We start from the raw sequence: 23,953 nt of genomic DNA on the forward strand, positions 1-23,953 counted from the left end.
TGGGGTGGGTGTGCGTCCCTCCCTGTCTCTCTCTTTTTAAAATTCTTTTAATATTTATTCCCTTTTGTTGCCCTTGTTGTTATTATTGATGTCATCATTGTTGGACAGGACAGAGGGAAATGGAGAGAGGAGGGGAAGACAGAGAGGGGGAGAGAAAGACAGACACCTGCAGACCTGCTTCACCTCCTGTGAAGCGACTCTCCTGCAGGTGGGGAGCCGGGGGCTCGAACCGGGATCCTTATGCCGGTCCTTGTGCTTTGCGCCACCTGCACTTAACCCGCTGCGCTACCACCCGACTCCCATGTCTCTCACTTTCTTTTTTTTTATATTTATATTTATTTATTTATTCTCTTTTGTTGCCCTTGTTATTTTATTGTTGTAGTTATTGTTGTTGTTGTTGTTGGATAGGACAGAGAGAAATGGAGAGAGGAGGGGAAGACAGAGAGGAGGAGAGAAAGACAGACACCTGCAGACCTGCTTCACCGCCTGTGAAGCGACTCCCCTGCAGGTGGGGAGCCGGGGTTCGAACCGGGATCCTTATGCCAGTCCTTGTGCTTTGCGCCACCTGCACTTAGCCCGCTGCACTACAGCCCGACTCCCGTCGCTCACTTTCTTATTGAAAAAGGAAAAAATAAAATTGGCCAGGAGTAGTGGAATCATGCTGCCACCCACGGATACACGTACACAGACTTTATTGCTGGGTTTTTAGGCAAGAGAGAGACGCCTGGGAGGCAGCACAGGGATTCTGCTCTCAGGCCCCAGGTTCCTCCCCAGCACCACCATCAGCCAGAGCTGAGCAGGGCTCTGGGCTCTCTCTTTCTCTGTCTCTCTCCCACTAAAGCAAATAAATAATTTTTAAAAGGAGGAAAGAGAGAAAGAGAACCAGAGCTGGCGCCTGTGTTGGTGGGGAGTGAACTTAGGACCTCATGCTGGAGAGTCCAGTGCCTTATCCACTGCACCACTTCCCCCGCCCCGTCTCTCTCTCTCCCTCTCTCTTTCTCCATTTATATATTTTTTTCTTTTTTTCCCCAGAGCACTCCTCAATGCTGGCTTGTGGTGGTGTGGGGACTTGAACCTGCGGCCCTGGAGCCTTTCTGCAGAACCAGTATCTCCCCCTCCTAAGTAGTAACAGCTTCATCCTTGAAGGTGATTTAGGCTACAGGGAGGGTGCTTTCTGCAGTTCAGAAAGTGGGCCGGGGGTGGGGTGGGGGGCTCCTGTCAGACCTGAATCATGCTTCCTTGGGCTCTAACCTTTCCACTAATGGCTGTCAAGACAAGCCAGCAAATAATTTCCACAAACTAATGTTAGACATAAAAATTTAATGGTGTAGAAGATTCTAAAATGCTTTACTGTTATTGCTGCTGTTCTGTCAAAATCTATAATGGGAATAAGAACACTCATAATAATAATAAGGCTCTGGAGGGAGGGCCAGGCCGACGGGTCCCCCAGTGCCGGGGCCAGATCTTCCAGTGTGTGGCAAAAATGTAAACGTACATTTTTAATGCCTTTTGACTGGTGATCTCCCTTTAAGGAGTACATTCCGAGGGGAATGGTGAAAAAAAAAGTATGGTTTATGGAAACATTAGAAGTCGCACTTTTATGACACTGAAAAATTCAATGGTCGAAATGCCCCACAGCTGAGAAGGCTTAAGAAAATCAGAGGTCACTGGTGACTTTAAGGCATCTGGTGACTTGCTGTTAACTGCTAGAAATACGTCAGCTCGGGGGCCAGGAGTAGCGCAGTGGGTTAAGTGCACATGGCGCAAAGCTCAAGGACCGGCATAAGGATCCTGGTTCGAGCCCCCGGCTCCCCACCTGCAGGGGAGTCGCTTCACAAGTGGTGAAACAGGTCTGCAGGTGTCTGTCTTTCTCTCCCCCTCTGTCTTCCCTCCTCTCTCCATTCCTCTCTGTCCTATCCAACAAAGACGACATCAATAATAACAACAATAAAAAACAAGGGCAACAAAATGGGAAAAATGGCCTTTGGGAGCAGTGGATTTGTAGCGCAGGCACTGAGCCCCAGTGATATAACCCTGGAGGTAAAAAAAAAAAAAAAAAGACGTCAACTCTGCCCGTCTGTAAAGACACCACCGGCTTGGGAGGAGGGACAGTGGCTATCAGGCACTGAGGTCAAGCCCGGCACTGCAAGTCGCCAGGGTGCCCCTCTGGCTCTTTCTACCGTCAATAAATAACAGCATGAACGTGACGATGGAAAGAGAAGTAACGTCGTCCGGAGGTGGCGCAGTGATAAAGCTTTGGACTCTCAAGCATGAGGCCCTGAATTCGATCCCTGGCAGCACATGTGCCAGAGTGATGTCTGGCTCTTTCTCTCTCCTCCTGTCTTTCTCATAAACAAATAAACAAACAAAATCTTAAAAAAAAAAAAAAAAAAGAGAAGTAACGTTTAAGTCGTCTCCTTTGCCCCGTCCTAGGTGGATCCCACAAGAGCCATGTTGCGTGAGCTAAGCCAAAGGGAGGAAGTGGCGGAGCTCCAGAAGGAGGGCGGAGAGGGAAGGCAGGAGGTGGGCGCAGCGCACTCCAGCCAGGACTCTGGGGGGGAGGCGGTGGGGATGGTGAGGGGCTGGGGTCCTGGTGCGTGATGAGGTGGGGGGTCTGCAGACGCCGGCTGAGGGGAGGTGAGCGAGTGTTCCAGTGTCAACACTGCGCGGTAAGCCGCATCCCCCAAAATGAGCTGAACAAGAAAAAAGGTTCGTTCTAGCCCCCGGCTCCCCACCTGCAGGGGAGTCGCTTCACAGGCGGTGAAGCAGGTCAGCAGGTGTCTGTCTTTCTCTCCCCCTCTCTGTCTTCCCCTCCTCTCTCCATTTCTCTCTGTTCCTCCTCTCTCCATTTCTCTTTGTCCTATTCAACAATGACGACATCAACGACAACAACTACAACAATAAAACAAGGGCAACAAAGGAGAAAATAAATTTAAAAAATTTTAAAAAAGATGTGGTCCTGGAGGTGGCGCAGTGGATAAAGCACTGGACTCTCAAGCATGAGGTCCTGAGTTCAATCCCTGGCTGCACATGTACCAGCGTGATGTCTGGTTCTATCTCTCCTCTCCTAGCTTTCTCATAAATAAATAAATTCTTAAAAAAAAAAAAAAGAAAAAAAAAGGTTCATTGCTGCCAAATCAACAAGGGGAGCGGGGGAAGGAAAAGAAGGAGAAGACAAAAGGGGCTGGCAGCATGCGCCCCTCTGAGTGCGGACCCCGCACAGGACGCCCACCTGCAGGGGGACGCAGGAGAAGCAGGTCTACAGCTGCCTGTCTGCCTGTCCTCCCTCCATCCCTCCATCCCCACCTTCTTTCCTTCCCTCCCTTTTCCCCAGAGCCCTGCTCAGCTCGGCCTGATGGTGGTGCTGGGGATTGAACCTGGGACCTTTGCTGCCTCAGGATGGAGGCCTTTGGCATCACCATTATGCTGTCTCCAGCCCTGCAGGCGTCTCTCTGACTCTCCCCCCTGCTCTTCCCTCTTCTTAATCTCTCAGCTCCCAGTGACAAGGAAGCAGAGCCAGAGAAGTCTCCCCGTCGAGACTTCACTCCGTAATGGTCTGAGGTTCTGTCGTGCTGACACGTGTGGAAGTCACGTCAGGTGAAAACGTGGCAGCAAACGGCATGCCCACTACCAACAGCTGTGCCAGAGTGGCGGAGTGCAAACTTCACCAGCAACAAGGGCCTGGGTTCGAGCCCCCACCCCAACTATATGGGAGCAGCTGTGCCAGGGGAAGCCCCATGGGCAGTGCTGTGCTATCTCCTCTCTCTCTCTCTCTCTCTGAGATGAAAAGATAAAAAAATAAAAGGGGGGGATCCACAGGGAGCGTGGAGTTGTGGACATGTGAAGCCCGTGTGTGTGTGGGGAGGGGAGGTGCGTGGCCCCGGGGCTCCTCGCCTGCAGCTCTCTGCAGACCTCGGGCTGAACGTCTGGGTCTGCGCTAGACCCCTGAGGCGGCGGGGGAGGCGGATTCTGACGCCAAGAGCAGAGCTCAGGCACAGCCGGATCCCGCAGAGACTGAAGAGCCGGAGGCTGCCTGGCCCCGCGTGTGTGGCTTCAGACGGGGGTGTCACAGCACACGGAGGCGTTTTCCTTGTTGAAACAAACACCAGCGGCGAGTAAGGGGGGCACTGACCTGAGCTTCAGAGAAGGGGACGACTGAGATGCTGTTTTCCACCAGGATGGTGGCGATCTCCCCTTCCAGGTCTCCGATCCGTCCGAGGACGCGCACGAAGTGCCCGTTTGGGTACAGGGAGGTTGTCTCCCAGGAGTCGATGCGGACCACCACCCTGAAGTCCTGCGCCGAGAGAGAGGACGCACCGAGTCAGTCCCGTGCCGGCCAGATGTGCAGGGCAGAGTCCACGGGCACCGCTGACCGGTCGGCAGATGTTGCTGCTGTCGTTTGTTGCGTCCTGCCGTGTTCCCCGATTGCCGGGTGGGAAGTCGGAGCTTGGACGGAGGATCTGAAGGGAGGCTTTGACCCCGCCCCACACCAGCTGCGTGGGCTGCCAAGGCACCTGGGACACATTCTGGGTGACGCTCACGACACAAGGGAAACCCAAACTTAAGTGAGGTTTCAGAACAAAAACTTCAGTTTTGGGGTGGGGCCCACACTGGGGGTTAAGTGCACACATTACCACGTGCAAGGACCTGGGTTGAAGACCCTGGTCCCCACCTGTAGGGGGAAGCTTCACGGGCAGGGCTGCAGGTCTCTCTCTCTCTCCCTCTTCTCAATTTCTCTGTCCTATCAAAACAAATATTAAAAAAATGCTCAGATTAAAAAAAAAAAAACAACAACTGCTTTGTGTGGGGCAGAATTACCTTTCAAATTCTTTCCCCATCACTGCGGTCTGACATTTCAAAGTTCCAACCAGACTGCTTATTCTTTTTAAATTTCAGGCAGATCTGAACATTGACCATAGTATACTCCAGGTCGGGTAATTATTAGAGTAGCCTGATTAAGTCGGCCGGGGATTGCGTTAAAACAGAGGGACAGTGAGACAGACAGACAGACACCATGCTCTAGGAAGCCTCCTCTGGTGCCAGGCATGGCGTTCCCACGTGGTGCCGGGGGCTTGAGCTCAGGTCCTCACACACTAGACTGCGCTGCTGAGTGAACCACCTTCCAGCAGTCCCACTTTCCCACTTTGACTTTTGTATTTTTGTTTTCTGGAGCTTGGTTCCAGCACTAGGAATCCACTGCTCCCAGTGGCCAGCCCCCCCCCCCCCCCCTTATTTTATTTGATAGGCTAGAGAGAAATTGAGAGGGGGAGGCGGAGATAGAAAGGGAGACACCTACAGACCTGCTTCATTGCTCGTGAAGCGTTCCCTTAGCAGGTGGGGGCACGAACCCGGGTTCCTCCGCATAAGCTTAACTGGGTGCACCACCGCAGAGGCCCCCTCTACTTTGAATTCCACTCAAGTTTTTTGGGGAGAAGGCCCTCGTGTAAGCCCCGCCACCCCCTACCCCCACACTCCCGTAAACCATGCACAGGCCTGAGGCCTAAGGCTTCAGGACAGAAAGGCATGTGGGACGGACCAGGGGACTGTGTCTCAGTTACAAACTGCACAAGCCAGGCACACCCAACTGGGCCAGCCCGCCTGCTCTGCCCTGGGGGAGGCAGCCAGGGCGCATCCATCCCGGGTCCCTGCTCCCCGCTCCCCGCCAGCACTGCTCTGTTACCCCCAGAGTTTTCTCGGTTTCCAGGCCGCTGGCTGGAAGGAAGCTTGTTAGTGCCGGAGCTCTGTGTGGACAGCTGGGAATGGATGTGCTCGCGGCTTCCCGATCAGCTTTTTCTAGGACGGCTTCACGCTGGCCTTCATTTATTAACCAAGGACTCCCTAATAGATGGTCTTGTGTATTTAGAGTTTTGAGAAAACAGGCTCTGGAGTGCCAGCTGCCATCAATAATTCATCCCACCGTATGCTGAGGAATTAACTGCTGGAAGCTGGCAGGGGAGCAGGGTGCAGGGTGGGGTACCTGGAGGGCTTCTGCCTGCTGAGTGCTGATCCGGATTCTGGGGATCCTGCGGTCCCAGGGCGTGACGAGGACTTTCTGGGCGTGTTTGCCCTGGGACTGCACCTCTTCTCTGCACGGGAAGGTCACCACGTAGTCCCGCCAGTTTTTCTGCAGGATGCCCACGACTCTGCCTTCGGGAGAGCGAGATACGCGGCCCATTAGCTGGGTGCAGACCCCCGGGGGAGCTGCGTCACCCACCTCTGCATGCGCACACGTGGGAGGGGCCCCGACGCCTGCCTTTCCAGCGTTTTCTTAGGGAGGCGGGTCATTTTTTGAATTTTTATTTATTGATTTACTTTTACAATACTGTTGCTCTGCCCTTTCTGCTGTGACATTAGCATCCATCAGGCCCCACTTCCTTTTTTGCCCTGAGATATTAGATAGAAGACCTTATCAATCTCGGGTTGATGTGCTGGGGAAGTCAGTGCTAGTTCACATTTTGGGGCTTAAGATTCTTAGTTATTTATTTTTATTAACTTCAGGGTTATCCCTGGGGCTCGGTGCCTACACTGAATCCACCACTTCTGGAGGCCATTTTTGTTGTTGTTGCTATTATTGATATTGCTGTTGTTGTTGTTGGGTAGGACAGAGAGAAATGGAGAGAGGAGGGGAAGACAGAGAGGGGGAGAGAAAAGACAGACACCTGCAGACCTGCTTCACTGCCTTTGAAGCGACTCCCCTGCAGGTGGGGAGCCGGGGGCTCGAACCGGGATCCTTGAACCGGTTCTCGTGGGTTGTGCTACGTGCGCTTAACCTGCTGCACCGCTGCCCAGCCCCCTTAAGATTCTGTTTGAGAGAATTCAGCAGAAAGAGAGAAGTTCTGGCACAGGCAGTGCTGAGACTCAGCTAGGGAGACTCTGGAATGCAATTAGACTGTCGGTCTAACACTATTTATGGAACCATCTCACTCACTGGTCTAACACAGCATAGGGTCTGCAGATGACTTTCCTGCCTGAGGCTCTGACATCCCAGGTTCAATCTCCAGCACCACCATCAGCCAGAGCTGAGCAGGGTTCTGGTGTCTCTCTCTCTCTCTGTGTTTCTCATTAAAAATAAATAAAACACGAAGGAGAAGGAGTGACTGGGCGGGGGGGGGGCTCTCCCTGGGGCTCACCTGTGGGCATGGGCTCGCTGGGCGCCTCTCCGGAGGCCCTGTCGTCGCCGTCGCTCTCACACAGGGTGGTGGTCCTCCCCTTCCACTGGCCCTCGGGGAGCAGCTCCACCACCACCAGGTCCCCGTGGATGGACCGGTTTCGGGCCTTCATACCGTGGATCAGGATGTCACTGACCAGGCCTGGTGGGGGGGGCACAGAGAAACTTGTGAGCAAGGCTGGGGGGACCCAAGTTGGATCCTCAGCTGCGTGTGTGTCCTGTGTCCGAGTGAAGCTCTTGCTCCCTCGTTCCTCTCAGTCATTAGCAAACATGAGAGAGATGAGAGAGAGAGAGAGAGAGCGCAAGTGTGTGAGGCCCCGGATGCCACCCCAGTGAGACGCTCAGACGCAGCACTTCTGAGGGCTGATCAGACGAGGCTGCCTGTGGACAAAACCTCCTGCCTTTCAAGGCGACATCAAGCTTCCTTTGTCCCCCAGACAGGCAGCAAGAAACAACGCCACTGCCGCGTTGCGCTGCGGGATGCGCTCTTGTTCAGGTCGCCGGTGGCCGCTGAGGACGAGACCCAGGAACTGCCACTCAGGGATGTCACACGCTGGGGGTGGGGGGGTGGGGTTGCGTGCTGATGCCACAGAGACAACAGCAGGGGCCCGACCTCCCTCCCCCCAGCTGTGCTGTCCGACCCTGGGGAACGTGGTTCCGTCTGTGCCTGCACAACTTGGGGCCGTTCCGCACGACACAGCCTGCACACACGCTCTCACCCATGACTGGTATCACTCTGGCGAGGATCGTGCAGACAGGCCGGGCGACAGCCTAAGGCCACGGCTTGACGTCACGGAACACGACTCAACCAGGAGCCGGGCCCCACCACACTCAAGGCGACCTCAGTGCCGGCGCCGTGGTGGCTTATGCCCACCTCCCTCTTTCTCTCAGTTGTATTTACTGGAGAGACACAGAGAGAGATTCAGGGAGACCAGAGCCCTGCTGAGCTCTGGCTGATGGGGGTACAGGGGATGGAAGCGGGGACCTCACAGCCCCAGGCAGGAGAGTCACAGAACCACTGTCTCCCCAGCCCTCTGTTTTTCTATCTGAAAAAGCTGACTTGGAGCCGTGAAGCTCAGGTGACAACTGCAAGAGATGACAGTCCCACTGCCTCTGTGGCAGGCCCACCCCCACCCGCAGTTGACCAGGCCTGCAAAGCCTGGGCGGGTCACTGTGCTTGTGGGTCCTTGCGGTGGGCAAGGCAGAAAGCCTCGGCCACAGCAGCAATGGTGCCCGCACTGAGAGCTCAGCACAATGCCTGCTGCATCTTAAGCACTCCGGAAAATACCGGCTCTCCTCGTTGTTCACACTTTGACAGTGGCCTGTGGGGTCTGTGCCAGGGCGCTGAGGCTTCTGCCTTGTGCTGCGTTGTGTGACGACCAACCTGTGTCCTTCGTGCCAGTCCCCTGGAGCCGAGCGAAAGCTTCGATTTGTGCCCTGTGCTTGTTGACATTCAGAATCCCCTGGGAGAGAAGGCGTTCAATGTCAAGCTCTTTCTGCTCTTGCCATCCTTTTAAAGGCCTGGTCTCAGAGAGCCACACCAAAGCAGGCCTACATCATTTGGCCCAGGCTTCTAGCTCCTTTCTTAAGGAATAATGAATTTATTGCTGAGCTCTCTCTCTCTCTCTTTTAAATATTTATTTATTCCCACCTGCAGGGGAGTCGCTTCACAGGCGGTGAAGCAGGTCTGCAGGTGTCTTTCTCTCCCCCTGTTTTCCCCTCCTCTCTCCATTTCTCTCTGTCCTCTCCAACAACGACGACATCAAGAACAACAACAATAATTACAACAATAAAACAACAAGGGCCACAAAAGGGAAAATAAATAAATATAAAAAAAGTTAAAAAAAGAAAAAAATTATTTATTCCCTTTTGTTGCCCTTGTTTTATTTTTGTAGTTATTATTGTTGTTGTTATTAATGTCGTTCATTGTTGGAGAGGACAGAGAGAAATGGAGAGAGGAGGGGAAGACAGAGAGGGGAGAGAAAGACAGACACCTGAAGACCTGCTTCACCGCCTGTGAAGCGACTCCCCTGCAGGTGGGGAGCCTGAAGCCTTTTATTCATTCATTCATTCATTCATTCATTCATTTATTTATTGGCCACCAGGGTTGTTGCAAGGACTCGGTGCTGGTTCTACGAATCCACCACTCCTAGTGGCCATTTTTTTTTTTCTATTTTATTGAGCAGGACAGAGAGAAATTGAGCAAGGATGGGAGGACAGAGAGGGAAAGAGATAGCGAGACACCTGCAGACCTGCTTCACTGCTTGCGAAGCCTCCCCCTGCAGGTGGGGAACAGGGGCTGGAACCCGGGTCCCTGCACACTGTACTCTGTGTACTCAGCTAGGGGCGCCGCCGCCGGGCACAATGATTTGTATCTACGTCTCCCCCAGAACCCGGATGGCGGGTGAAGGCTGGGTCGCGGGGGCTCAGCAAGGAGCCTTGAAAAGCAAGTGACAAACCGCGTCATTTTTACCCACCCTTCCGGCATGGATTCAACGGCCGTGTGAGGGTCTGGACTGCGCCCTGAGGGACTCTGGAGGGGCGCAAGCCAGACCGCCACCGCGGGAGCCCGAGCCCACGGCCTCTGCCCACCTGGCTGTAGCGCCCAGACTTGATGCCGGCCTCCAGCACCTCGGGGGGCAGGTGCTCGGCGTACTCCTTGCGGTGGCTCTCCTGGCACTCCTGCTCCCGTTCCCGCCGGGACTGCAGGATGGACTCGCACAGCTCGTGGGCGGCCCGCAGGTCGGGCCAGAAGTCATCCAGGTAGTTCTGCGGACAGAAGGCGGGACAGCGTCAGCTCAGAGCCTGGATGGGGGCCGGCAGAGCTGCTCAGGGGGGCACTGCCTCCCCAAGCCTCGTGCCACCCGTTCATTTCCCTTCTTTCTCCTCGACGCCCAAGGTTATTGCTGGGGCTCAGTCCCTGCACTAGGAACCCACCGCTCCTGGAGGCCATTTTTCCCATTTTGTTGCCCTTGTTGTTACTGTTGTCACTGCTGCTGTTGTTGCTGGACAGGGCAGAGAGAAATGGAGAGAGGAGGGGCAGACAGAGAGGGGGAGACAAAGACAGACGCCTGCAGACCTGCTTCACCGCCTGGGAAGCGACTCCCCTGCAGGTGGGGACTGAGCCTGGCACCTCGAAGCCTCAGGCGTGAGAGTCTGTTGGCATCACCACTGCGCTTTCCCTCCTACCCCCTTTTCCTTTATTTCCCTGTTTCTGTTCTGTTCTTCTGTGGTGCTGGGCCAGGCTCCCAGGGCTTTGCGTTTGCCTCTAGGACCAGTTTCAAAATAAATAAGTAAATCAATCAATCAATCTGTATTTCTTCAGAGATGGGTGAGGGGAAAGGTAGAGAGGGAGAGAGAGAGAGAGAGAGATGGGCAAAGGGAGAGAGACACCACGGCACCGCTCAGGCCTACAGGCTCCCTTGGTGCTGTCCACGAAGCCCCCATAGGAGGCTGGGGATGGAACCCGGGGCTTGAGGTGTGACAAGTGCAGGCCAAGGCCTGCACTCTACCTGCTGAGCCATCTCGGGCCCCACGTCCCTCCTCCCTCTGCTGCAGAGGGAGGCCTGGAGCCTTACAGACGCGACACAAGGTGGGAAGGCAAAGCGCAGAGCGCCCGTGTTCCCGGCGGCCGCGGCCGGTACCTTGAAGGGAATGACGAACACGCCCTCCGTCTCGCTCCCGTACCGCTGCACGGCCTCTTCGTCCTCCGTCACCATGACGATGGGCATCTTGCCCTGGCAGTGGTGGTAGTACCAGGCGGCCGCCGTGTAGATGCTCCTGGGGAGGGAAGCGGAGGGACGTGAGCCCGGGGTGGCCAGGCAGCGCTCGGCGGCTTGGATCTGCTCTCCCCGGGCCTCCCTCGCTCAGCGGCCTTCACAGGTGTGAACGCATGTGAGGGCACGGGGACGAGTCCAGCAGGCGAACATGGACCTTCCTGCCCGAGGCTCCGGGCTTGACCCCCAGCAGCCTGTGGGCAGAGTAGTGCTTTGCTTTCTCTTCCTTTCTCATATGAAACTCTGTCTCATAACAATAATAATAATAAAAAAGAACAAATAAAATCTTTGCTGCTGGGGAGGTGGGGCAGTGGATAAGATGTTGGACTCTCAAGCGTGAGATCCTGAATTTGATCCCCGGCACCTCAGGTGCCAGGGAGGTCTAATAAATAAATAAATCTTTTAAAAAAATTTTCTGGGGGGAGTCAGGCAGAAGCGCAGCGGGTTAAGCACACGTGGTGCAAAGCGCAAGGACCGGCATAAGGATCCCGGTTTGAGCCCCTGGCTCCCCACCTGCAGGGGAGTCGCTTCACAGGCGGTGAAGCAGGTCTGCAGGTGTCTGTCTTTCCCTCACCCTCTGTCTTCCCCTCCTCTCTCCATTTCTCTCTGTCCTAGCCAACAGCAACGACATCAATAACAACAATGATAGTAAGAACAACAACAATAAACAACGACAACAAAAGGGAAAAAATGGACTCCAGGAGCAGTGGATTTGTAGTGCAGGCACCGAGCCCCAGCGATAACCCTGGAGGCAAAAAAACAAAAACAAAAAAACAACCTCCCCCCATTTCCTAGACCTTCAGAGACAGATGAACTATGTCTGCATTCAACAGAAATACCTAAGACCCTGACCCATGTAAATACCCCAGCAGGTACCTGGGCTCTCGCTGGCTTACTCTAGCCGTCCACTGGTTTGTCTTTCTGCCAGTCTCCCCTGGGGCCTTGTGCCTACACAATCCCGCCTATTGGACATCTTCTCTCTCCCAGAGACTCAGAGAAGGACACACAGCACCTGCCCACAGCTTGTGATTACCCCCTCCGCTTGGCGCTCCCGTGGGGCTCCAGGGGCTCGGACCCGTGTCCTTGTGCAGGGTGCTGCGTGCATGCAGGGAAGGGCGGCGAAGGACAGGAGGGGCGGCCGGGACGTACCTGGTCTGCCACTTCTCCAGGGGCTCCCCGGGCTCGCGGGGGACGTAGCAGGACTGGTGGAACTCGTTGGCAAAGAGCACGCAGTCTCGCCGGGCATCCCTGAGCAGGTGGCGCAGCTTGTTGTACTGCCTGGGGACACAGGGGCCAGCAGAGATGGGAGAGATGAGGTGTCGGGGCCAGAGGGCGGTCAGGAAGGGCGAGGCCCCTTTGCTCACACAGCTCTGAGAGGTGCCGAGCCAGGGCAGCCCTGCCTGGGGCCTGGGGCCTGGGGTCTGACTGCGCCTGGGCCTGGACCCGGTGAGGAGTGAGGGGCGGTCGGGCCCTGCTCCTCCCCCTTCCTGGGCGTCTGGAATTCATTTCCTTAGTGACGTGTGAGAGCGACCAGAGCACCCCTCTGGCACACACAGTGTTTGGGATCGGACTCAGGACTTCGGGCCTGCAAGCCCTGTGCTCTGTCATTGAGCCGCACTGCTGGCGTCTTGAGAGCGATTGAGCGATTCTGCACGCCTGCTCCCCGCGGCCCCCACCCACCGTGCCTGCTGAGGACCCAGCACGGCAGCCCTTCAAGAACTCCTCTCTGCCATGGCCGCAGGGGACCACGATGGAGAAGTCAGCTATGACAACTGGCAAGACAAAACAAGAGCAGGCCCAGGCCGCTTCCTGGGAGAAGAAAGTGCAGGTGTGACCCAGGAGGCTGGGGGAGCCCAGAAGGGTGGACGGCCGGGGGGGACGAGGCGGGGGGCAGCGTGTCCCGGACAGAAGTCAGTGCCTTCCTCTCCGTCTGCAGTGCTCCAACGGAGATGTGAACTCGCGACGCCACGGCAGGAAGCACGGCCAGAAGCCTGGCCCCCTCGGCTCTCGGGGCCTCGCGGTGAGAGTGAGAGTGGCTTTCTTCCTCACACCTCTCCTTTCCACCTTGCAGCCCTCTCACCTGTCCTCTCCCGTGCTGGGGTCCCACCCGTGTTTACAGTGTGGACAGCTGGACAGAAGGACACCCCCCCTCCCAATCCCAAGACTCCCTCCCAGACTCTGGGCTTCCAGAGTGGCTGCCATCAGTCAGCGGCCTGTCACCGCGGAGACGGGGACCAGAGGCGGGAGAATGTTAATGGGGGTGCGGGAAGCAGACACCTCATCATCGCTCAGCGTGACAACGGATGTGTGCCTACGCGATGATTCAATCACATGCACGAAGTGCAGCTGCCTGTTTCTGTCACCGGCCGGGCGGGGGGCCGAGGTGGGAGAGGCCATGGGCGTCCCCGCAGGGAACAGCACCCTGGCGCCCTGCTCCTGGCCACACAACTGGGCGTCAAGAGTGCCAACTTGACAGAAAAGCCTGTTTTTTTTGGCTGCTAGAAGTATTTTCCAAATCTTTATTATCTATCTTTTTAAACCTTTTAAAATTAGTATGGGGCAGGGGAGATAGCGTAATGGTTATGCAAACAGACTCTCATGCCTGAGGCTCCAAAGGCCCAGGTTCAATCCCCCGCACCACTATAAGCCAGAGCTGAGCAGTGCTCTGGTATTTCTCTCTCTCTCTGCATCTTTCTCAAAAATAAAATAAAGAAATATTTAAAAAAATAATTAAAAAAAATTAAGGACAGGGGTAGATAGCATAATGGTTATGCAAACAGAGTCTCATGCCTGAGGCTCCAAAGTCCCAGGTTCAATCCCCTGCACCACCATAAGCCAGAGCTGAGCAGTGCTCTGGTAAAAACAACAACAAAAAAAAACCCAAAACAAACAAACAAACAAACAAACAAAAAATTAGTGTGTGCATGTGCTTGTGTATGCAGGGCCTCATGTGTGTGTGATCTCACCACTTGGGGCCGACAGAGACAGAGGGAGAGATGCCACTTTCTGCTGTCTCCCCTGCCCTGGGCATGGCTGCAGGCTGGGCTTCTGATGAACTGGTCCCGTCCCTGCCTCCCGGCTACTCCAGGCCGCCTTTCAGGTCTGAGCTGCAACCCTCCCTGAGCCCAGGAGAGGTTTTCCGGCCTCCCCAACTTCTCCGGCTGAGCACGCAGCCCCCGCGCACCTGTCACTCAAGCGAGGAGCCCACCTGAGTGCCTGGCCCCGTGCCCCGCACAAGGATCCAGGTTTGAGCCCCCGGCTCCCCACCTGCAGGGGGGTTGCTTCACAGGTGGTGAAGCAGGTCTGCAGGTGTCTGTCTTCCCCTCCTCTCTCAATTTCTCTCTGTCCTGGCCAACAACAGCAGCAGCAATGGCAATAATAGCAACAACAACGATAAACAACGAGGGCAGCAAAAGGGAAAAAAATGGCCTCCAGGAGCAGTGGATTCACAGTGCAGGCACCGAGCCCCAGTGACAACCCTGGAGGCAAAAAAAAAAAAAAAAAGAAAGAAAGAACAGGTTCTACTTCCTCGGGGAGCTGTCTGGCCCGGCCCACCCCACCCCTACGTCACTTTGCAGGGGCTTCAGAGAAGCCCCAGTGCTGGGCTTTCTCTCTTGCTCTGTCAATCGGGATGAAAAAGCAGTCCAGAGGGACAGTGACATGCCTGTGCAAGGCTCCACAAAAAGAGATAAAACTTAGAACTCCCTCTCTGCCTGGCCCGAGTGTGTCACGATCTACCGCTGGCATTTGGCCCCAACAGGAGAACAGGTCTGGTGACTGAGAATCACTAAGCTTCTTTGTGGACTCCAGAAGGCCGCACGGCAGGGTCAGGCTGTGAACGTGAGTGCTGCTGGTCTTTTTGCGTCTGCGTTCATTCTACTCAGAGACACAGCAGAGCAGTGGGGAAACCAATCGTTTTTTCATTAGCTTTACAACTTTTGAAATGTTTGGGAGAAAGGACATTTAAATTCTAATCCTTTGCTGTTGAATGTCCTACGAATTGCTTTTAAAAACAATCCTCAATATTAAAAACATCTGAAAAAAAACAGGAGTTGAAAAGGTTGGGCAGTGTGTCTGCAATTCCAAGTGATAAGAACAAATTGATTTTCATTAGAGAAACTGAAATATGGCACTTGGAGCGGCGTTTAAACCCGGCTGTGTATAAACATCTATAATTCTGTCTGAACAAAATCAACTTTCAAGCAAATTTAAAACATTCCATCTGAAAGCCTGCTCACCTCCCAGCGAATGCATTTTTGAGCTGAGCATATAATAACTTGTCATCTTCATATACAAATAAACACCCTTCATTTATTACTACCAAGGCCTGAAGAAATCACAGCACTTAAAGGAAGAGTAAAGACACAGCTAGCTCCTGCTCGTGAAATAAAACCTAGGGTGGTAGACGCCGGAGGTATTATTCTAGTATGTTCTTTCCATAGCGACTTTCAGGGTCAGTCATACATCCCCCCATACTAAATGAAGCAGGAGCACTTTTTAGGAGAGTGTTTGTGAAGAAAACAACAGGGGAAACAAAAGGGAATAAGTAAATAAATATTTAAAAAATAAAAAAGGTAGACGAAGGGCTGCTTGCTCTTGGAGGGGCACAAGGGAAGCATCTCAGACGGGTTTCACTCAGCGATCCTCTGCTGAGCTGACGCACTCACTCCGGTTGGGAGTCAGACTGATAACCCCAAAATAAAACAAGTTATTCTGGTCTCACTGAGTAAATCACGACGACGCATATCTGCATCTATAATAAAGGGTCTAAAATTACAAGAAAGAAGAGCACTGTCTCGGTCCCCAGAGGCTCCTGAAATAATAATAGCGACTCTATAAATCAGGAGACGAAAGAGAACGAACGCACTTGTGGGTAAGAAGTAAGCAGTCACTCTGGCGTGATAAAAATGCAGACCCGTCGCCAGGAGGCTGAGACGCGACGGGAGACTGGGTCACATGCGCTCGGGGCCAGGTGTGTGTGCGGGGGGAGCAAGGGGGAGCAGGAAGAGGCAGCGGGGCTGTCACGTTTGTTCCTCGCCGGCAAAAGGTGCTCGTCCACACAAGCTCTCCCTACCCCCTCCAAGGAGAGAAACTTAGCCCCCAACAAGAACCCTACCCAGTAACACGCGACTCACACCAAACACCCAAAGCCAAGATACCTGCGGCCTCTTTGGTGCTGCACTGCCTGGCACGCAGTTTGCATGAAGATGATTCCCTTCAGCTCTGGGAACTCCAGGACCTCCAGGTAATCTTGAACCACTTTCCAGTCCGGGATCACGTAATGGGTCACGTCGGCAGACAAGAGTTTCCCATCTGAAGTGGGATTCAAAGCGCAGGGGGTCAGACAGCCATTTCTGCACCCGATGTCACGCCCCACGCCCCCCCCCCCCGCATGCAGAGAGACTCCTGGGGTTCACCCAGAAGGGAGGCCCACTCAGCTCCACTGAAGCCCAGATAAGGCAAAGCTCAGCAGGGGAGGGCTGACACTGAGAAAACAGAAAAGCCACTCTTTCAACAGTCATGCCCCAGGCTCCGGGGTCCAGGGTTCAATCCCTGACCTCACCGTAAGCCAGAGCTGAGCGGTGCACGTGGTGCACGGCTGGAAACAACCAGCCTTCACCGTAACCGAATACGCCCGCTTCTACTCCTGTCTGGGTGGCATCCCCCAGTATCCGGGCTCTCCACTCGCTCATGCCCAGCAGCTTCCAGCCGGCTGGGGTGGGGGGCCCGCTCAGAGACCCTCAGGGCTGCAAACACACAGATGACTAAAATGACGCAAAGGGTCAGCATTTCTACTTCAGTCGACGAGATGGCGACCGGGCTGTCCCCCTGCACTCCACGTGAGCACTGTAACAACTGGCTGAAGAGGCCCTCAGGCTCGTCTGTGTGTGGGGGAGGCCTGGGTACCAACCCCCCCCCCCATTCCACTGTCCTGTGACCTTTCTGTGCAGCCAGGCTCAGAGCCCTCAAACCCCGGGCAGGACGAAGCCCACTGGGCAGGGTCTGCCACCTGGTGCTGGGGGGTGTCTGGGTGGAAAACGGGGGAGCAGAGACGAGAGTTGAATGTCGTGCGGCAGTTGTGTGCACCTGCGCCAGGCCTGTCACTGAAGGGCCAGAGCCCAAGGCCCGGTGACAGTATGAGAACACAGTCTGGGCCAGGTCACAGCTTAGGACCAGGTGACAGACAGCCCAGGACCTGGTACCAGCTAGGGCCTGTGACAGCCCAGGACCTGGTGACAGTCTGGGACCAGGTGACAGCTAGGGCCAGGTCACAGTTAAGGGGTCAGGTGACATCCCTGGACCAGGAGACAAGTCTGGGACCAGGTGACAGCCCAGGACCAGGTGACAGCCTGTGACTAGGTGGCAGCTAGAGCTAGGTCATAGTGAAGGGAGCAGGTGACAACCCAGGACTAGGTGACAGCTAGGGCCAGGTCACCGTTAAGGAACCAGGTGACACAGCCCAGCACCAGATGACAGTTAAGGGAGCAGGTGACAGACAGTCCAGGACCAGGTGACACAGCCCAGGGCCAGGTGACAGTTAAGGAACCAGGTGACAGCCCAGGGCCAGGTGACAGTTAAGGAACGAGGTGACAGCCCAGGGCCAGGTGACAGTTAAGGAGCCAGGTGTCAGCCCAGGACCAGGCGACAATGGAGGAACCAGGTGACAGGCCAGGGCCAGGTGACAGTTAAGGACCCAGGTGACAGCCCAGGGCCAGGTGACAGCGAGGGGTCGGGTCCCAAGCCGGTGCCCGGGGGAAGCCCAGCTGTAAGTGGTCGGGTCACAACCGGCGCCCAGGCGGAAGCTCGGGGTGGCCGGGTCCGAGCACGAGGCGGGCAGGCGGGTCCCCGCGTCGTCACCCCGCGGCCCGGGCTCGGGTGCTCCGCCCGCCCCACTTCCGCCCGGGCTCCCGCCCTCTCCTTCCGGCCTCCCGCGCCCGCCCCGTCCCCGGCCCGACCGTGGCGGCAGGCGGCGCACAGCGCGCAGCGGCAGGGCTCGCAGGCCCGCAGGTAGTGCTCCCGCACCAGCCGCAGCGTCCGCCCGCCGAACGTCCGCAGCAGCAGCACCTTCTCCCGCTTCTGCAGCATCGCGCCGCCGCCAGAGCGAGCACGCGAGCCCGGGGTCTGGGCCCGTCTCGGGACGCGCCTTCCGCCGCCGCCCTCCGCCCCTCGCCCCGCCCCCTCCGCAACCCCGCCCCGCCCCTCCGCCCCTCGCCCCGCCCCTCCGCCCCTCGCCCCGCCCCTCCGCCCCTCGCCCCGCCCCTCCGCCCCTCGCCCCGCCCCCTACGCAACCCCGCCCCTCCGTAACCCCGCCCCTCCGTAACCCCGCCCCACCCACCGCCCCGCCCCCTCGGCCCTGCCCCACCACAGCCCCGCCCCTCCCTCCTTCCCTCTCTTTCTCCCTCCCTTTCTCCTTCCCTCTCTCTCTTCCTCCTTGCCTCCCTTTTTCTTTTTTCTTTTTTTAAGTCTTTAAAAAAATATATTCGGGAGTCGGGCTGTAGCGCAGCGGGTTAAGCGCACGTGGCGCAAAGCACGAGGACCGGCCTAAGGATCCCGGTTCGAACCCCGGCTCCCCACCTGCAGGGGAGTCGCTTCACAGGCGGTGAAGCAGGTCTGCAGGTGTCTGTCTTTCTCTCCCCCTCTGTCTTCCCCTCCTCTCTCCATTTCTCTCTGTCCTATCCAACAGCAACGACATTAATAACAACAACAATAAAACAACAAGGACAACAAAAGGGAATCAATAAATAAAATAAATATTTTAAAATATATATATATATTTATTCCCTTTTGTTGCCCTTGTTGTTTTATTGTTGTAGTTATTATTGATGTCGTTGTTGTTGGACAGGACAGAGAGAAATGGAGAGAGGAGGGGAAGACAGAGAGAGGGAGAGAAGGACACCTGCAGACCTGCTTTGTGAAGCGACTCCCCTGCAGGTGGGGAGAGGGGGGGCTCCAACCGGGATCCTTAAGCTGGTCCTTGCGCTTTGTGCCATGTGTGCTTAACCCACAGCACTACTGCTCGACTCCCTTTGCAGATGAATTTTAATATTTATTTATTTTAGAGAGAGAGAGAGAAAGAGAGAGAGAGAGAGAGAGAGAGAGGCACCAACCAGAGCCCTGCTCAGCTCTGGCTCATGGTGGTGCTGGGGATTGAAGCTGGGACATTTGGTGTCTCAGGTATGAAAGGCTTTTGTGTAACCACTCACTATGCTGTCTCCCAGGCCCTCTATCATTCCCTCTTATATTTTATTTATTTAGTTTAATGAAAGCAAAAGATACAGGGAGAGAGACCAGAACCCTGCTCAGCTCTGGCTGGTGGAGGAGCTGGGCATTGAACCTGGGACCTCAGAGTCTCAGAGCCTTGAAGGCATTGAAGTCCCTTTGCAGAACTATAATGCTGTCTCCCTGGACCAGTAGTGTTTTCCTTATCCCTGAAGAAAGGGAAAAGGTTCAGCAAATAACCCCGTGTCTCTGCCAGCCTCAACTATTTTTCTTCCTTCCTTCCTTCCTTCCTTCCTTCCTTCCTTCCTTCCTTTTTTTAAAAAATAATTTAAAGAATTTATTTATTTATTAATGAGAAAGATAGGAGGAGAGAGGGAAAGAACCAGACGTCAGTCTGGTCCATGTGCGGCTGGGGATTGAACTCAAGACTTCACGCTTGAGAGTTGTGCCCTATCTACTACACCACCTCCCAGACCATGCCCCATTTATGTTTCTTGAGAAATATTCTTTTATGGGAACTAGGCCCCTGTGATATTACCACCTTACAAACTATATTAAATCACTCATAAAAACCTAAAAATCTATCCTCTTATGTATTATGAAAGACAAGAGCACTGCTCAGCTCCAGCACAGGCTGGTGCTGGGGGTTGAACCCATGGCCTCTGGGGCCTCGGGCAAGCAGGTCCTGGGTTCTAAAAGGTTGAACTATGTCCCTCACCCCAAAATAAAAGGTTCCTCTATGTCTCTCATCCCACAATATTTCTTTATTTATTGTTTATTTATTTGCCAGGGTTTTCACTGGGGCTTGACGCCCACACAACTTCAAAATATTTATTTATTATTTATTTATTTGCCAGGATTTTCACTGGGGCTTGACGCCCACACAACTTCAAAATATTTCTTTATTTATTGTTTATTTATTTGCCAGGGTTTTCACTGGGGCTTGACGCCCACACAACTTCAAAATATTTCTTTTTAACTTGGTGCGTTTTCAGTCTCTGTAAACAGTTGCGACAACGTGGATCTGAGAGCCGTTTCCTTCCCCCGCGTCAGCCCTGTCTGCCAAGCCGCCGCTCTGGTGTTCGCCATCTCTGGCACGGGAATTCTCCTGGAATGTGGAGACCAGTCTCTTCTGAGACCAGATGCCCCAGATTGGACACTTCCTTCCACACGCTCAACAAAGACTCTGCAGAATGTCCTCCCCTCGCCAGGGTCACGTTGAACTTTCCGGAGTCACTGCAGTCTGGCATTATTAATCCTTCTCTTACAGACAGTGAAATCGGATTAGGGAAGTTAAGTGGGCAAGGTTACCCACCCACTGATTAAAGAGGCGGCGTCTTCGGGCGGGCCTGACACGGCTGAACCCGGGGAAGGCTCTTGGCTCACTGCCGGTGCTGTTTGCCGAGGAGTGGCACAGCCAAGTGGACCACCACGGCCTACTTGTTGAGGGCCACTTACAGCAACTGAGCAACTGGCTGGGCCCGGGTGCTCCCCGAGGTGCTGAAGCAGCAGGATGAGGGCGTCCTGTCGGAGAGCTGACTGTACCCCAGAGGCATGTGTTGAAGGGCCCCTCACTCACTGTATTTTTTTAAATTGCTTTATTGGGGAATTAATGTTTTACAGTCAACAGTAAATACAATAGTTTGTACATGCATAACATTCCCCAGTTTTCCATATAACAATACAACCCCCACTACTTCCTCTGTCATCCTTCTTGGACCTGTATTCTCCCCACCCACCCACCCACCCCAGAGTCTTTTACTGTGGTGCAATACGCCAATTCCAGTTCAGGTTCTACTTGTGTTTTCTTTTCTGATCTTGCTTTTCAACTTCTGCCTGAGACTGAGATCATTCCATATTCATCCTTCTGTTTCTTTTTTTAAATTTATTTCTTTATTGGGGAATTAATATTTTACATTCAACAGTAAATACAATAGTTTGTACATGCGTAACATTCCCCAGTTTCCCATTTAACAATACAACCCCCACTATGTCATTTATCATCCTTCATGGACCTGTATTCTCCCCACCCACCCACCCCAGAGTCTTTTACTTGGGTGCGATATGCCAATTACATTTCAGGTTCTACTTGTGTTTTCTTTTCTGGTCTTGTTTTTCAACTTCTGCCTGAGAGTGAGATCATCCCATATTCATCCTTCTGTTTCTGACTTATTTCAATTAACATGAATTTTTCAAGGTCCATCTAAGATCTGTTGAAAACAGTGAAGTCACCATTTTTTACAGCTGAGTAGTATTCCATTGTGTATATAGACCACAGCTTGCTCAGCCACTCATCTGTTGTTAGACACCTGGGTTGCTTCCAGGTTTTGACTATTACAAATTGTGCCGCCAAGCACATATGTGTACACAGATCTTTTTGGATGGGTGTGTTGGGTTCCTTAGGATCTATCCCCAGGAGAGGAATTGCAGGGTCATAGGGCAGGTCCATTTCTAGCCTTCTGAGAGTTCTCCAGACTGTTCTCCACAGAGGTTGGGCCAATTGACATTCCCAACTGCTGGTACTTTCGGTGGTAATCACAACCTCCCCCACCCACTGTCTCAGCAAGCTTTTTTGCACCTTTAACCCAAGGGTGATTTTGTCTTTCTGCCACAAGGGGGCGCTGCCTTACCGATTCCCCCACCCCGGTGTGCATTGAAGGGTGCTTCAGCCCAGCCCTCCTTGCCTTGCTTGAGTCCTTTGCTATGGAAACGTATCCAATTACTTGTGACAAACGCAGTCCGAAGTCTCCATCTTTAATAATAAATACCTTTCTCCGAGGAACTCAGCCATCCGGATGCCCCAGCCCCCGCCCCAATTAATCAGACACTGTGCTTCATGGGTTTTCAGAAAAGAAAGTTCTGCCAGTCTCAAGGTGGATGGGGAGGAACTCAGTTATGTGGCTAGCCCACCGTTCAGGCTTCAGGCGTCCTTTTTCCTGTGTGTTGATGCTGTCTGCTGAATCAGGCTTTCGCCTGTTTTTGCAGGAATATTACTACCAGTGGGGTCCCAGCCAGGCACGTGGCCATTTCACTGGGGAAACAAGTTCCTTCTTATCTGTCTGTTTTGTGACTGGCTTTGGCTTGAAATTGGGAGAGTGGGTTCCTGTTTATGTCTTGTGCTGCCAGACTGTGAATTCCAAGGCTTCGTAGTCATGGTAGAAAGGTCATGAAGAAATGAAAGAGAATGGGGATTGATGGTGGTGCCCTGGGTTAAGCCCACAAGGCTCAAAGCGCAAGGACCAGCTTAAGGATCCTGGTTCGAGCCCTCGGCTCCCCACCTGCAGGGGAGTCACTTCACAAGCGGTGAAGCAGGTCTGCAGGTGTTTGTCTTTCTCTCCCTCTCTCTATCTTCCCCTCCTCTCTCTCCATTTCTCTCTGTCCTGTCCAACAACAATGACAGCAATAACAATAACAACAACAAAGGCAACACTACGGGAAAAATAGCCTCCAGGAGCAGTGGATTTGTAGTGTAGGCATCGAGCCCCAGTGATAACCCTGGAGGCAAAAAAAAAAAAAAAAAAAAAAACAAAGAAAGAAAGAAAAGAAAAATGAAAGAGGACAGGGAGTAGTTGGCGGGGCCCCGGGACTGAGTGCAAGATCATCGGGTCAGAGGACCCTGTGGTGCTGTCCCCTCTCCCTCTCTGCCTCCAGGGTTGTCTCTGGGGCTCGGTGCCAGCACTGTGAACCCTCTGCTCCTGGCAGCTGTTTCTCCATTTGATTGGACAGGACAGAGAGAAATTGAGAGTGGAGGGGACAGGGAGACACCTAAGGACCCTTACAGTGTGCACTGTGTGCGCTTAACCTGGGGTGTCCTGCCTGACTTGTGCTAGCCTCTCTCTCTCTCTCTTTCCCTCTCTCTTCCTCTCTTTGCCTCCCTGAACAGTCTGCCCAGGGCCAGTTTAATCTTGTATGCAGGAGACCCTGGATCTGCAAAAGAAAACAAATAAGGCAAAAACAAGCAGAGGAAATAGGAGATATTCTGAGTTTCAGACAGCAATAAACCAGGGCCACCTACTTCTAGCCACACTCCCCCCCACCCAGTACAGAAAAGGCCTATTACACTGCGCTCTGGCATCTGGGGAGAAGGGAGCACAGGGCTGGCAGTCACATTTCTGGTTCATTTTCTTTCTTTCTTTCTTTCTTTCTTTCTTTCTTTCTTTCTTTCCTTCCTTCCTTCCTTCCTTCTTTCTATCTTTCTTTTTTTAAATTTGTTTAATTTTTTTTATGAAAATGAAACATGGACAAAACCATAGGATAAGAGGGGTACAACTCCACACAATCCCCACCACCTCAACTCTGTATCCTGTCCCCTCCCCTGATAGCTTCCTATTCTTTATCCCTCTGGGAGTATGGACCTAGGATCACTGTGGAATGCAGAAGGTGGAAGGTCTGGCTTCTGTAATTGCTTCCCCGCTGAACATGGGCATTGACAGGTCGATCCATACTCCCAGCCTGTCTCTCTCTTTCCCTAGTGGGGAAGGGCTCTGGGGAAGCGGAGCTCCAGGACACATTGGTGGGGTTGTCTGTCCAGGGAAGTCTGGTCGGCATCCTGCTGGCATCTGGAACCTGGTGGCTGAAAAGAGAGTTAACATACAAAGCCAAACAAATTGTTGACCAATCATGGACCTAAAGGCTGGATTAAAAAAAATTTTAAAAAGAATTTATTTATTTATTCATGAGAAAGATAATGAGGAGAGAAAGAACCAGACATCACTCTGGTCCATGTGCTGCCGGAATTGAACTCAGGACCTCATGCTTGAGAGTCCAGTGCTTTATCCACTGTGCCACT

General features: G+C 53.7%; 1 protein-coding gene across 1 annotated transcript in view; it reads right to left on the minus strand.

Annotated features, from left to right (window-relative positions):
- The window catches only part of DIS3L (DIS3 like exosome 3'-5' exoribonuclease), a 29,814-nt gene extending 11,696 nt beyond the window's left edge, over nucleotides 1–18,118 (minus strand). Inside the window, exons 1-9 of the mRNA XM_060175705.1 lie at nucleotides 17,901–18,118; nucleotides 16,104–16,257; nucleotides 12,094–12,222; nucleotides 10,813–10,948; nucleotides 9,761–9,937; nucleotides 8,553–8,631; nucleotides 7,131–7,310; nucleotides 5,978–6,147; nucleotides 4,071–4,294 (exon numbers count right to left, since the gene is read on the minus strand). Coding sequence (XP_060031688.1) covers nucleotides 4,071–4,294; nucleotides 5,978–6,147; nucleotides 7,131–7,310; nucleotides 8,553–8,631; nucleotides 9,761–9,937; nucleotides 10,813–10,948; nucleotides 12,094–12,222; nucleotides 16,104–16,257; nucleotides 17,901–18,030 — 1,379 coding nt within the window. The 5' untranslated portion in view covers nucleotides 18,031–18,118. The remainder of the gene's footprint in view (nucleotides 1–4,070; nucleotides 4,295–5,977; nucleotides 6,148–7,130; nucleotides 7,311–8,552; nucleotides 8,632–9,760; nucleotides 9,938–10,812; nucleotides 10,949–12,093; nucleotides 12,223–16,103; nucleotides 16,258–17,900) is intronic.
- Nucleotides 18,119–23,953: the final 5,835 nt, after the last annotated feature.

Source organism: Erinaceus europaeus, chromosome 16 (assembly GCF_950295315.1).
Source record: "Erinaceus europaeus chromosome 16, mEriEur2.1, whole genome shotgun sequence".
Classification (NCBI taxonomy): Eukaryota; Metazoa; Chordata; class Mammalia; order Eulipotyphla; family Erinaceidae; genus Erinaceus; species Erinaceus europaeus.